The 14,256-nt window shown below is 36.4% G+C and overlaps 2 protein-coding genes across 8 annotated transcripts; both read left to right on the top strand.

Moving 5' to 3' along the window:
• Positions 1-864: 864 nt before the first annotated feature.
• On the top strand, positions 865-6,005 carry LOC140791050 (probable serine/threonine-protein kinase PBL8). Of its 7 annotated transcripts, none has more exons than XM_073141419.1 (7): positions 865-1,122; positions 1,239-1,399; positions 2,242-2,576; positions 3,023-3,158; positions 4,537-4,673; positions 4,782-4,905; positions 5,304-6,005. In XM_073141419.1, the coding sequence occupies exons 2-7, from the start codon at positions 1,345-1,347 to the stop codon at positions 5,756-5,758; spliced, it is 1,242 nt and encodes a 413-aa protein (XP_072997520.1). In that variant the 5' UTR covers positions 865-1,122; positions 1,239-1,344; the 3' UTR covers positions 5,759-6,005. The 7 variants fall into 7 exon arrangements, with proteins under 7 accessions (XP_072997520.1, XP_072997516.1, XP_072997524.1 ...); XM_073141415.1 differs by having other exon boundaries at positions 913-1,122; positions 4,435-4,673; XM_073141423.1 differs by having other exon boundaries at positions 967-1,122; positions 2,247-2,576.
• A 6,321-nt stretch (positions 6,006-12,326) lies between these two features.
• LOC140790931 (protein LURP-one-related 5-like) lies at positions 12,327-14,256 on the top strand. The gene is made up of 2 exons (XM_073141247.1): positions 12,327-13,182; positions 13,749-14,256. The coding sequence occupies exons 1-2, from the start codon at positions 12,931-12,933 to the stop codon at positions 14,139-14,141; spliced, it is 645 nt and encodes a 214-aa protein (XP_072997348.1). The 5' UTR covers positions 12,327-12,930; the 3' UTR covers positions 14,142-14,256.

The following is a 14,256-nucleotide window of genomic DNA, read 5'->3' as shown; positions in this document are numbered from 1 at the left end:
ATTTCTTTGACTTCCTTTACTTGTCTACTTCATTCAATCGCTGCCTTTCACTTTCAATATATATATATATATATATATATGTTTCTCTTGTTTGGCTTCATCTTATATTGATGGAGAACTCTAAAAAATAAAAATAAAAAGATAAAAAGGCAACCAAGAAGTAAATTAATCCATTTTCTTGTCTACTATCCTCCCTAAAAACTGGAAAAATTAACTCATCCTAGCAACACGCATTGTTGAGAATAATGCTGATTAAATACAGAGTGAAGCCCAAATTGTTCGTTATTAAGGATCAATAAGGAAAGAATAAAATCCCGGAAATAAGTAAGAAGTAATTTATGGGTTGCTCATGATCTAATCAGACAAATACATTTGAGCTTTACTCAATAACTCTACGTGCTACTCCCAAGACACCCCATGCGACTCAAAATTTGGATTTTTCCTTCAGGTTGTTTGGAAGGACATTTCCTAGTTAAATCCGTACTTTTATTTTTTTTTTGTGAAAGAGTGGTTAAATCCGTACTTAAATAGTACAAGTATTCATTTTAAAAAAAAAAAAAAACTTCTGGATCTATCGTTTTATCTTTTAATTCATTCATAAGCTTCTTTTTTTTTCTTAAAACAAAAAGGGCACGCATAAGTTAAACTTTTGTTAATCACTCCCCAAAAATTATGATTAAATTATTCTTATTAAATCTGGTTAAATGAAACAGATACCATGACGTTTGCCAGGCGATCAATAATAGAAGTATCTCCTGCCGAAATTTATATCAATAAATAGAGAGAGGAAGGCTCACTGATAATTTTGTTATCAAATCTCGTATGCTTCAATAATAAATGGATTAAATGCCTCATTTTAAAAACGTATAAATTAAGGGTGTTTTAGTAAATTTCATCCATTGTTTTTTTCCCAACTCCCAAGAACTCTCTCTCTCTCTCTCTCTCTCTCTCTCTCTCTCTCTTCTCATACACACCTTCCCCACCTCCAGCGTTGGTCACATAGATCACGCTCACAAGGGGAATTCCTTGTCCCTTAATTAAAGAGCAGCAGGGGAATCTTTGGGAGGTGGTGGAGATCGTGGTGGAGGAGGCGGTAAAAAGAAAGCCAACCAAAAGAGAAAGGTAAACTGCTTCTTACCACTTCTTGTAAACTCCTCTTCTCTCTCTCTCTCTCTCTACCCTTTACCTTCTCGCTCTCCCTCATCTCATCTGTAACTGGTCTTTCTTCCTTCCTCAAGCTGAGCTTTCGGGACCCGAATGAAGCTAAGCATCGGGGTAGAGTTGCGCCAAGGAGAAGGGAAGAGAGGTTTGGGTGGTGCCGAAGAATGAGAGAGAGGGTGAAAGATGGGCAACTGCGGAACCAGAGAGGAGAATGCCGTCGTCGCTGCTCACGCGCAAGGTCTGTGGTGATGCATTTGCGATCCTGATTTCAAGTTCCCTTCTTTCTCCTGGTTGGTTTTGGGTTGTTCTTCGAATCGTTTGTATTTTTGTCCCAAGAGATTGATGGGTTTCGCTAAAAATTTCATTTTGTGAGATGGGTTTTCTCCAAAATTTGATTTTTTTTTTCTGTGGGGATGTCTTCTTGATTTGGTATCGGTCCCCTTTATTGCATTGTTGCAATGTGGCTGGTTCGCTTTCTTTTGCTCTTTCCTGGTTCTTAATATAGCTTTATTTCTCTTTAATTTCACTCGGTCTGGCTTCTTATTTTCTTGGTTCTCAGATTGCGGGGAAGACATTATATATGTATAATTTTAAGTAATTTTAAAAGTGCCTATTTTACAGACATATTCCTTTTGGGGCTGGGATTGGATTGGAAAGGTACTGGAATTCGGATTTACATAGTCAATGTTGTATTCCGTGAATAATCACCTGCATGCAACTCTTCAACAGATCTAATTTGCCAATCGATCTTCTCAGCTTGATTCCTTGATATACTTAAAAGCTACTTGTTTCTAACATGCTAAACTCTTAATTATGTGAAGATAAAATCATTGTTTCGTCAAAGTAACATTAAAGCCATACTTTTATCTGTTAACTTCTGCATGTGCCCAAATCATTCAGCTTTACAGTTCCTCCTTTCTTTTGTTGCTCTTTTTTTTTTTCTCTTTTTTTCTTTTAGATTACTTCCATTTCAGCAGTTGTATTCTTATGCGATCTTAGTAGACTTTTGAAATTTATATGTATGCAAACTGTGGATTTGGTTAAAGCGAGTAAATTGTCCTTGATATTTCCTGTCTGCAGTTCAGCAGCTCCAAATGTTCCAACTTCCTGCCAAAAATGGTCTTCCGGAGAAGAAGCATACTCGCACCTTCTCAGACATGAGTGATCCTTCTACACCTAGAAATATTGAAGATTCACGAAACATTGCAATATACACCAATGTGATTGCCTTCACATTATTCGAGCTCGAGACAATTACAAAGAGCTTTCGCCCTGATTATGTCCTTGGTGAAGGCGGCTTTGGCACTGTCTACAAGGGATACATAGATGAGAATGTGAGGGTTGGCCTCAAATCACTTCCTGTCGCTGTCAAAGTACTCAACAAGGATGGTCATCAGGGACACCGTGAATGGCTTGTAAGTTGGCGGTCGTTCATCTAACTCTATGCCTTTTATGGAGAAATAAGATTCTATATAGGAGCTCCATGGTCAAGCTTGTTTGACATATTCTCACATGGGCAATAGCCGACAAATTCTGCACATTAGTTGACTTTGTCTTCTTTGTTGGCTCACATTAAATTTTCATCCAGTGAAGAGACAGTAAGTCATTCTCTAGAGTTATAGAAAACCTCTGGATGGCTTTGACTACTATAAATGTCATTCTAGATTTTCAGTGAAGCTAAATATGCAACTCAAGTAATTCTTCTTCACAATATTCATCTAAACCAGTTTTCTCTTTGGCCACATTAAAGTGATTTATCTTTTGAACATGTTTTCTACTTAGTTTGACGAAGTCCCACCTGTAGGAGTATCTTTGTAATTTATCCTTTTGAGATCAAGGTTGACTTTTTTTGTTTTAACAGACGGAGGTGAATTTTTTGGGACAACTAAGGCATCCTAATCTAGTAAAATTGATTGGATACTGCTGCGAGGATGATCACAGGCTACTTGTCTATGAATTTATGTACCGGGGAAGTCTTGAAAACCACTTATTCCGAAGTAATGGTTCTATCATTTTCTTCTCTATGAAAGTATCTGGTTTCCTTGTTTGATGGTATTCATATGTAAAAATGTGGACATTCTTCTTTTTTCCTGCTGTTCCAATGCCCTTTCACTCATGTGTGCGAGCATGAGTTATATGCATTAGAATATGAAACTTATAATCTCCTGGCATTTTGGAGATTGAACTTCTTCAGAAGTAGCGTTTTGAAGGAGTTTCCTTAAAGCTGTTAAGATACTCTGCAACTCTTAGACATGTCAATTTTGTTTATGTTCTTCGCCAAATCTATAGTATACTTAGAAGTTACATCTGCTAATATTGGAGATGGTATTACAAATTTTGAGAATAGATAAAGACTGCACCCCTTGTGTTAAATGATTTCTGTGTCGTCCTTTACAATCTCCCACAGTTTAGTTGACACTAACATGCCAGGAGCTTGTATCTTGCAACTGATTCTTTTGCTTGCTCATGCATTTTTTTTATAGTTGTGCAAAGTTTTACTAGTTCAATGGTTGTCGTCAGATCCATGGCCATAAATATGTCTGCAGTTATAGTTGCTCGTGTGTGTCTACTATCATTTCTTGAGCTTGACTGCTCCTGTCTTATTCCACCCTTAAAGAATTTAGCTTGAAATGGCTTTCTTGGGGATAGATCTTGTGGATAAATGTTGGAGTTGCTTAACCAGCCTGACAAATTTTGGTTTGGAGTAATACTTCTAAATGCTATGAGAGCTATTAGTTGTATATTCACCTGTTAGATGCATCATTAACTGATGGGGGTTCAATCATCATACACTTGCCAAAGTTACAATATATACTAGTGTGGAAACCTTTGTGATAGTGGTTATACAATTTCTTGAGACTGTCCATGCAGAATGGCAACTATGTAATATACATGCATGGAAGATATATCCAGACAAGGAAATATACATGCATGCAAGATATGTCCAGACAAGGTAATATACATGTTGCAAAGTAGCAACTAGGTAATATACATGCACAGAATATTTACTCGTAAAAGTGTTTGCTGCAAATCAACTGTGATTTAGTCATACAAGGTAATATGCATACGCCTGAAGCTTTCTTTTTCTGAAGAACAGAAAATGTTTGAATTCAAGTGCTGAAGAGTTATTATGCTACAGACATCAGGTGCCACTAGCTGACTAACTAATCATATATATATATGACATTAAAGCATGTCTGAAGTGCCTAATTTGTCATACAAGAGATCGCATACATGTATTAGAGAACTTCATCAACTGTATTGTGATTGCAGGTGTTATGTCTTTTATATACACTACAGTACTACACATGACCACTGATTTATTACGGGAGAACTACATTGCTGAACCTGATTTTTCTTGCTTCATATTCTCAGAGACAGCTGCTCCATTATCTTGGGCAACTAGAATGTCAATAGCACTGGGTGCTGCCAAAGGGCTAGCTTTTCTTCACAATGCAGAAAGACCTGTTATCTACCGAGATTTCAAGACCTCAAATATTTTGTTGGACTCTGTTAAGTAGCAGTCCTTTTGATTCCATTCTTCATTCCTGTTGTGCTGTTCATTGTAATTCTGAGTGGACTTTGACATGGTTTACTGCTTCTTTTCCATATCTTTGCAGGATTTTACAGCTAAATTATCTGATTTTGGCCTTGCAAAAGCTGGACCACAAGGTGATGAGACCCATGTGTCAACACGGGTGATGGGCACCTATGGGTATGCTGCACCTGAGTATGTAATGACTGGTATGATTCTCATCATTGTAAAATTACTTTATGATCTTTTCATTGTTACTCTGATACTTTGGCTATGTTACCACTGGAATGTGTTATGTCTATAATGTTGAATCATTTTAATCCCTAAAAATGAATTCTTGAGGGTGCAAGCCTGACTACAATTTCCCTAGATTTGCTGTCCTATCAATATGAGTACTCTGGACTGAGCTGAAGGAGCTGGCATAGAAATCTGGCCAAATTATAATATAACTTTTTGTTTGACATTCCTGGTAGGGTGTTGAACGATCAATTGTGATTTCTCATATGCTTGCTGATTTTTCCTTTTCTTCCTTGTAGGTTAAATGGTCATACACTATATATCTGCTCCCATTTTCTACTGGTTCTGAACTATTTCATTTCATGAGCAGGTCACTTGACAGCCAGAAGTGATGTCTATAGCTTTGGGGTTGTCCTTCTCGAACTCTTGACAGGCCGACGGTCTGTGGACAAGACACGCCCCAGCAAGGAGCAGAGCTTGGTTGATTGGGCTCGTCCCAAGCTCAATGACAAGAGAAAGCTGCTGCAGATTATCGACCCCAGGTTGGAAGATCAGTACTCAGTTAGAGCTGCACAAAAAGCCTGCAGTCTGGCATTCTATTGTTTGAGCCAAAATCCAAAGGCGAGGCCCCTTATGAGTGATGTGGTGGAGACTCTCGAGCCCCTACAAGGGAGCGGCGGAAGCGAGGGCTCTGTGCTGACCCTCCCTACCGGTGGACTGCCTGACTACAGGATGCATCGCAGACTCACTGGAAATGGTGTCAACTGTAGAGCAATTCCAAGTCCAAAATGTTCCCCAGCTGTCCCAGCATGCAGGGTGAGGTGAGTTTTCTGCTCTACTATCTGGAATAGGTTTCAGTTGTATATGGAGAATCTAGTTGTTCTTATGTGTCTGTGTGTGCACCTGTGTGGGTTTTTGTTCGTCCCCCTACTCTTTGATGTAAATCTGATCCACATGCTGTTTTAGGGTCTTTTATTTTTCATAACGATCCTATGTATCTTGACTGAGGCAACCTCGCCAAAAAGGCTGGGTTTTATCTTAAAATGGAAGCAAGTGGGACCAAATTTCTCTTTTTCCTGGCAAGCAATTATATTTCAATTTCTCCGATATGATATGAAGTGCACTTTTCTTTTTTATGCTGTTTCTTTCTTGTTTTCTACATTCTCGAGATAATTGTGAGAACAGAGAATGATCAAGTCAGCTGTTCGGCAATTGATGTTTTGATATTACCACTGACCTCAATAGCTTTGCCTTTGTTTTTGGTACAATAAACTAAGCGTAAGACATCTCAAACATGAAGTGCATATGATTCTAGTCTTACTAGACATACTTGCTCTTTGATCCTCAGGAAATCTGGGTCCTCACAGCCCTAGGTTTCAATTCTATAACTCTCATTGCTGCAATTAGTTCTTCATTATAATTTCTCTTACAGTGAGCTCTAGGAATGATGATAAATTATCCTGAGTGGAGTTGAATTTTCCTACGAATGTTATATCCTACCTTTTAGCATTAAGTGCTTCACCTAATGCTAAATTAGAAGCTACCATGTTGCTATACAACTTGCACATATCTTTTCCATGCTTTCTCTTCCATTATTCAGGTCATATAATGAACTTTCCGCTACTGTTTCATTGTTGCAAAATTTAATGGTTGATATATCACTCTTTTTTTTTCACCTTTATATATTTAGTACAAATTGAAACTACTATAGCATTTGTTTTTTCCTTTTCATTCTTATTCTTCATCAGTTTCACCAAAGCCATTGATTCCAAGCTCTCATTAGAAGGAGAAGATAGAGCAGCTCTTAACATATATGCTACTAAATTACAGAGACTGAAAGCATGTCTTCTTAGACATGGGTATTAGGCAACCCTTTAAAACTTCCAACTTCTTTGACAAGAGGAAGCACCTTTCAATAGGGTCAATTATTTGTTTCCAGATAAGTAGAGCTATCAAATTATGGAGGTATCTTGGATGGTCCTTTTCCAAGCCAACCATGTACACATAATGCCAACCCATTGGACTTGAGGGCATTAGAATCTTATCTATAATATGATGGTGTAAACACATAACATATAGATAGCAATCATCCTCAATCTCCTTGGCCAAATTAAAGGCAAAAATATTTATATATATACCACTTTTGACCTGGATAAGAGTCCGAATTTTTTTTTTGCTCCTATCCTTTTGAATTGGGATGTTTCTTGGCTGGCACGCACTTCTAGAGTCATGGTTGCAATTGCCTCCTGATCAGGCTGAACTCATTTGTCTTCTTTCCTTGTCATCTCCATGGCTTCCACATACTCAGTTTTTCTTTTTTTAATCTCTCTTTCCGTTAAAAATTTCCTGACATCTAAGCATGTAAAGATTGTGGTTGTCTCTGTCTTGGATTATACGTGGCAGTGGCCCAAAATGGCATAGATTACAGTGAGGTGGAATGGTGTTTAATTAGGAAAATTATATGGATTTATCATGCTCTTCAATGTCATAGTTATTATATAGAGTTCTGGTGTACACCAAGGAACCTCCTAAGCTTTATTAATGTATTTGGAGATATCAAGGAGCATACAGAGGATTAATAAGAAATGCAAACCAGAAATTCTAACGTCCAGCATCTCGTCACTAACTTTGAGAAAATGCTCAAAAATAAAAAATAAAAAATAAAATAAAAACTTTGAGAAGGCTGTTTATGCTCTTCTACCAAATTTTGACTTGTGAGTGCACCTTTGGAAGTTGTGCTGAAAATTTTGACCTTCAATGTGAAAAGGCCTGAGATTGCCCAAGATATGATGTTAAGATATCCATTAAAGTCAGTAGTAGGTAGCATCAAATTTCACCTTATAAATTCGCCTAGATATATATTTTCCATATATAAAAATTCTAACGCAGATTGAATACCAAGAACAAAGACAAATGAATATTAATCGGCATGATTTCTTTAGATATCAACTGTAAATTAATTATAAAATTCTCTCTCTTGCATGAGGTAACGAACGAAGTGCATTCTTGTTCACTCATCACAAGTCACAACAAGATCTCCCTAAGTGGCAATCTTGTCATTTTGTTTGCAGGTCCTCTTCCTCTCCCTAGAAAAGATCACTGTTGCATCTTCCTTAATTTGCCCAAATTATTCCTTCCAAACGAACATACTCACATACCTTCTCTCCCTAAGACTTCTACCATGGGCAAGAAAACAATCCACCATATCCTAACACTCGCTCTCCTCTTCACCACCCTCTCCAACAAAGGTAATACCTTCCACTCTACGACAATCTCTCAATAAACTATATGTATATGCATATGTATATGTATACTTGAGGAGCAATTCATGAATTCTTTTGGTTGCAGTAGGCGCCGCCGGCGACGAGCGGCATGCGACAATCGAATACCTGCCGGTCGGGCCGGTCGACGAGCAGTGGCATATGACCGCCGCCGCCTTCGATCCATTCCAGCTGTGTCTCGGGTGCAAGTGCTGCGCAGCCAACGACCCTTCCAATTGCATATCAACCTCCTGCTGCTTTGGCATAGATTGCAATCTTCCAGACAAGCCCTTCGGGGTCTGCAGTTTTGTGCCCAAGACCTGCAACTGCACCGCCTGCCAATAACTCTCTCCTTCCTCAGGGTGCTAACGGGTAAGTTACACTCAGAAAGAAAGAAACAAAGAGTAGCTAGATACATGCATGTTGGAAAAGTTCATATTTGTTAAGGATGGATTGATTAAATTCAAGATTTATTTGTGTGGGTAAATATGTTATAAGCTTTGTTGTTGGTATATTTGTTGGCTTAGTTATTTGGTTGGATTTTTCTTGAGTGCACTGCGAAGGAGATGTGTTCATGAGTGGTTCATATTTGTCCAGGGGAAGCAAATACATTTAATTTTGGAGTCTGGACTCCATGACCAGTCGAGAGAGAGAGAGAGAGAGAGAGAGAGAGAGAGAGAGAGAGAGAGAGAGATGACAAGCGTGGTGATGAAATGGTCCTCTTTAGGCCACCAAATCCATGAAAATTTAATTAAAAGGAAAACAACATCACAGTGAGACGATCACAATAAAAATTGGGCAAATTATATTTTATCCTTGTGGTCCTATTTTAACTTAGTTAAAAGATTTCATTACTCTCATAGAAATACAGTCTGATTTAATAATAATAAAAATAGTTTAATCACTTGTACTGCTGTATTTTGGACCACAGAGGTTAAAATATAACACCAGTGGTGAAATTTAATTTGGCCTAAAATTTATATTAATTTGCCACTTTGAGGGTGCTGATTAGCACAATTGGGAAGCTTCTTATTGGCCATAGTAGCATTAAAATAGGAAAGCAATTTCCTATCTAGCTGTAGTGTATCAATTCTAGGATTATGTGAAATCTTCGAGACCAAGAAATGATTCTTTTTTTTTCTTTCCCCTATATCCTTTGAGGTGATCAAAGTACATCTGTTTAGCTGCATAAAATTCAATAATTAGAGTATCCAAATTTCTAGTAATAAATCAGAAATTTGCACATTATGAAACAGAAGAGTACTTTTCGGGTATGCAGATATGTTTACAATTATAATGGGATTTTTAACTTCAATTATGCAGTACTAAAGAGAAGAACTTTGCCCTTTATAAACAGAATAGTACTTCCTATATCTTTCTCTAACTATGTCCAAGTAGCCATCTCAGACTAAATTCGACAACCAACCTAATTCACAAGATGGAACATTAAACCTTCCGGATTGACATGTTAACTAATTACAGCGAAAAAGATATCTTCAAGTATAAGCTGTTAGTTGATGATTAATTCTTGTGAATGACATAAAGAGCTTTCTAAAAGTATTAGATGGATTAAAATCCATCAATTCCAAGGCCAAGGATAGAGTTCCAAAGATCCATAACAATGTGTAAATTACTACTGTAATGGATTTTAAGGACAACACGACTAGTATTTAGTAGAGTTTATTCTCAAATTTTGAAAGAAAAAAAAAAAAAAAAGCCCAAATTTGATCTAGCCCAAAGCTGGATATTTAGAATACAAGTTTAATTCTTCTGTCTATTTATAATCACACAAGTCCAATGAGCCATGAACTCAAGTACACTCAGACTTACTCCTATCTGATTTCCAACAATTTGTCTATTGGCATTTGGGCCACCATTAGATGTAGTGCATAAACTCTAAACCAGGATGACAAATTAATGAGAGCTAAAAAGGCAAAGGTTCAACTTTTAACTATGAACAAGCAAGAAAAATCAATACTAGATCAGCCACAAAGTTCATGAGTTCCTGATAGCAACTGTATTGAGATTTAATCAAAATTGAAAGTATGTGAGAGATCCCAAGGTTTTTGAAATATGTCACTGGGAGTCACCCACTATTGGTCTGCAAGCTTTCTCAGGTGTTAATATTCTATATGCTTTCATCTAGTACCACATAAAACTATGCCTATTATAAACTCCTCATAAGTTGGTTTAGATGATCAGGATCTAAGTTGGAAAAGAATCAAAAGGATCACTAATGGATATAAATTCCAACCTAATCTTGTCATCAATAGGTTGGTCTCTTGCAGGCTTCGTCATCTTTCATCCTTTCCTCGTTCCAGAACATAACTTCAAATAACAAAGTCTTAGTAGTGGAGCATGACTCAATGCCATGTAATAATCTCTTAATGTCATATCTTACCCAATTTGTTGTCATATTGCCTTCTCCTTCATAGAGAATTTCCTAGCAATCCAAAGGAAGAGATTTAGAAGACTAGATACTAGATAAGATGATGGGTGCCACCTAATGTTTTTGTCTTAAGTAATGTCATTACATTAGTTAACTTGCTCTCTTGCTTTGTCTTATACATAATCATTCTTCTTAGACTCTATCTTTAGATTCTAATATGATCCATGGAACTACTTGGGACTCTTGACTGCTTTTCCAGTGAATACAAAGAGAGGAGTCACTCAGAAAGGTCTTTCTTTTGGAATGGCATTTTAATTATTCATTAACCATCTTTTTAGCTGACATTTGTTTTTTTGAGAGTCATCTCTTTAGTGGACATTCTTCCTACACTCTAGAGTCTAGATCTAGATTCTAATTAGTCTGACCTAAGGTCATGAATCTCTAGTTTATTCTAAGAAAATCTGTTAAAAAGAAGAAAGAAACCCTCTACTCTGAACAATCATATAATTTTTTTTTTCTAATATTTATATTTGTAATTTAAGTCCTATATCCATAGGTATATATTCAAACTATTCTCTCAACTATGATATCTTATTAATTTCATAAGTATATTTACTTGATTCCTGATATAATTTTTGGGTGTAGAGTGTCAAATAAATATCTCTTGTAAAGTGCAAAGTTTTCCCTAGAAAAACAAAACAATAAAGTAGAATTCGAAAAATAAAAAATAAAAAGTCCATAACATAAGTTTTTTTTTTAAAATAAAAACATTCCTTTTATTCTAAAATTAATCTTAATGAATTATATGCAATTATCAACTGTGCTTTATGCGCAATTTCTTTTATTCTATAAAATGGTTCTTTTGGCATCAAGTGTAGACTGTGAGAGGCTACCAGGTTTCTCGGTTGCAGGAAATTACTGCAGTCGTAGGTGGAGACGATCTGCTCCGTTTCCTTCCGTGGGACAAACGCCGGAGTATATTCTTTGCTGGCAAAAACCATGTCCAGGCTGTTATTTATTTATTTATTTATTTAGGTTTCAACTTTCAAGCGGTCTAAGCTTTATTATAGTGATTACGTAGAGCATGTCTAGCAATATTATAACAGCTTAACTTAAGTTAGAACAGAAAGTTATGGATAACACCCAATATTTTGACTATATTATAGCATTAAGTACATATCACATTTTTTTTTCACATACCATTAAACTTTTTTATAATATGTAGAACTTTATAATTATTAAAAATATCTCAAATATCTTTTCTATTAGATTTTTGTTATCATTTTCATCTATAAATTTTCATGTAAGTTACGTGAGCAACTGTATGACATATTTACCATAATATTTAGAATAAAATAAAAGAGAAATCTTAGTTTACTAAAATATTCTTAGATATTTTGATCCTTTTAGTTTTTCTATCTATGATGTCATATGAATAAGATATCTTTAATAGTTTATGGGACATATATATTATAAAAATGTTTGGTGGTTGAGTGTATGTGAAAAAGAGTGACGTGTAATTATTCCTATATTCTAAATATTTTTTTTTCTCATTATCTTTTTACATATTTAAAAATTAAGCTATATGTTTTACTAAATATTTGTAGGAAATAATTTATTGTTAGATATGTAAACTTTAATTATATTATGCTGGAAATTAGTGTTTCGATTTATTTTTTGATTGTTTAGGAGTTTCGATTTAGTTCTATAGCTAAGTTAACATGTTGATAGATTAAATTATACTTGTCTATGAGACGATATAGTGTGACTTAATATATTTTTGAATATATATATATATATGAGATCGTAGTTGTGATATAGTCGAGATATAGGGTGTTATGTAGAATTGTCTCAAGTGTCAGTATCAATTACTTTCATCGGAAGAAATCTTTATCCTCTCATAAAGATTAACTTCGACTATTAGATTGTCACCTCCTTTACCTTCCTAGACCACTGACCTCACACTGTCTAACTAAACATGGCTCTTAATAGTATATAGGACCTTGAAACTAATAAAAAAATTAATAAAGGAAAAAGGACCACTAAATATGATTCCCTTTCGCTTTTGGCCAAGTATATACAACTTAAGTCTCTCCTTCTTCTACTCTTTATTCTAATCCCATGTCACAAGTCCGACTAAGACATGGCATCATAAAGTTCGAATCCCACGTAACAATTCCATTCACAGATCACGAAACCAATTAATATTCTTAGAATCCAACGCCATAAAATAGACAACCAACCTTGTAGTTTCTAACACCATCGCTAAGCTAGTTGTAATTAAATCCTCGTCTTCCTTCCCTCCTTGGTTCTCTCTCTCTCTCTCTCTGTTCCTCTCTCTTTCGAAGATGTGTAGAATTCATCCTACAGAGAGTAGTCATGCCATAGAGTTGAGTAGGAAGAGTGATGAACCCTCGGTGTATACAGTGTGGAAGAAGTCGAGCATGGCATTCCATGGGATGGATGGGTTCTCGGTTTATGACAGCAGTGGTGGATTAGCTTTCCGGGTGGATAACTACTCGAGGAGGAATAGGTGTTTCACAGCAGAGGTCCTGCTGATGGATGGAGATGGGAGGGCACTCCTGGCTCTAAGGCCTCAGGTAGCAAATGGAGATTTAATTCCTGTTGTTTAGTTTGTTTTAGTATTGATCATGTTGATCTCTTTTTGCTCTTTTGCACTTCTGTTCATCTTTCTGCACGAATTGATTAAAAAGACTAATACTTTGTTAGTATCAATTCCTTATAAAAGCTCCACCCAAGTAGATGCCAAAGCTTATGGAATTTATAAAAAGCTCTCTCCTGCTTTGGTGAAAAAGTTGAGATGAATGTCGAAAAGAATACTAATTATATTCTTTTTAATAGGGCCTTGGATAATTTTGTCCCACATCTGGGAATCCAAGGAAAGCCTGGATTCTTTTTTTCAGAGAGGGCCCTCGTGAACTAGCAACCACAACTGAACGACGTCAAAATATATACCACTTGATAATCACTATGAGATTCAGTTAAGACCAATCAAGCAAATTTAGAAGAACAAGGAAAATATAATATGAAGAACAATAAAAGGTTTGCAACTATCAAGAATCATGTAATTACAATTGGTTGAGTGTATGATAATGAAGAACATCATTACAATTACACCTAACTAAATAGTTATAACTCCTATCAGATCCTGAGCATGCATAACCAATGGAATGGATACAAAGGAGAAGAAGGCTGGAACAAAAGGTCCAGATCCCATGTGTTCTCAATGAGGAGGTGCTCAATTCTCCAAAGCACAGACGAGGCAGAGGTATTCATGGGTAGCCCAGATAGCAAGTCCCAGATGCCCAGCTTCCTAATCGAAGGCTGCTTCTGGAGAAGATGCTGCAAAGTCCGAGGAAGTGAAGGAAAGGAAGTGGCACGTATATGTAGAAAGAAGGTCGGCACATCAGTGGTACTCGGAGATGATGTCTTCAGCCTCGTCGTTCAGCCAGGAGCCGATTGCGAGCTCATAATGGCTTTCGTTGTCATTATGGATCGCATATGCCAGAAGCCATTCACTCCTTTAATGTGTTCTTGACAAAACTGAACTAAATTCTGTTTAGCTCTTCATATAAGGTGCTACTCTCTCGCCATAAGGGTTGTTGTGCAGCACCATATATGCCAATCATTGGAAAAGATTAACTGCGCAGCAA

Source organism: Typha latifolia, chromosome 6 (genome assembly GCF_019914945.1).
Source record: "Typha latifolia isolate L0001 chromosome 6, TyphaL0001v2, whole genome shotgun sequence".
Taxonomy (NCBI): Eukaryota; Viridiplantae; Streptophyta; class Magnoliopsida; order Poales; family Typhaceae; genus Typha; species Typha latifolia.
Note: the sequence above shows the minus strand (reverse complement) of the source record. Positions and strands in the feature narration are given on the sequence as shown.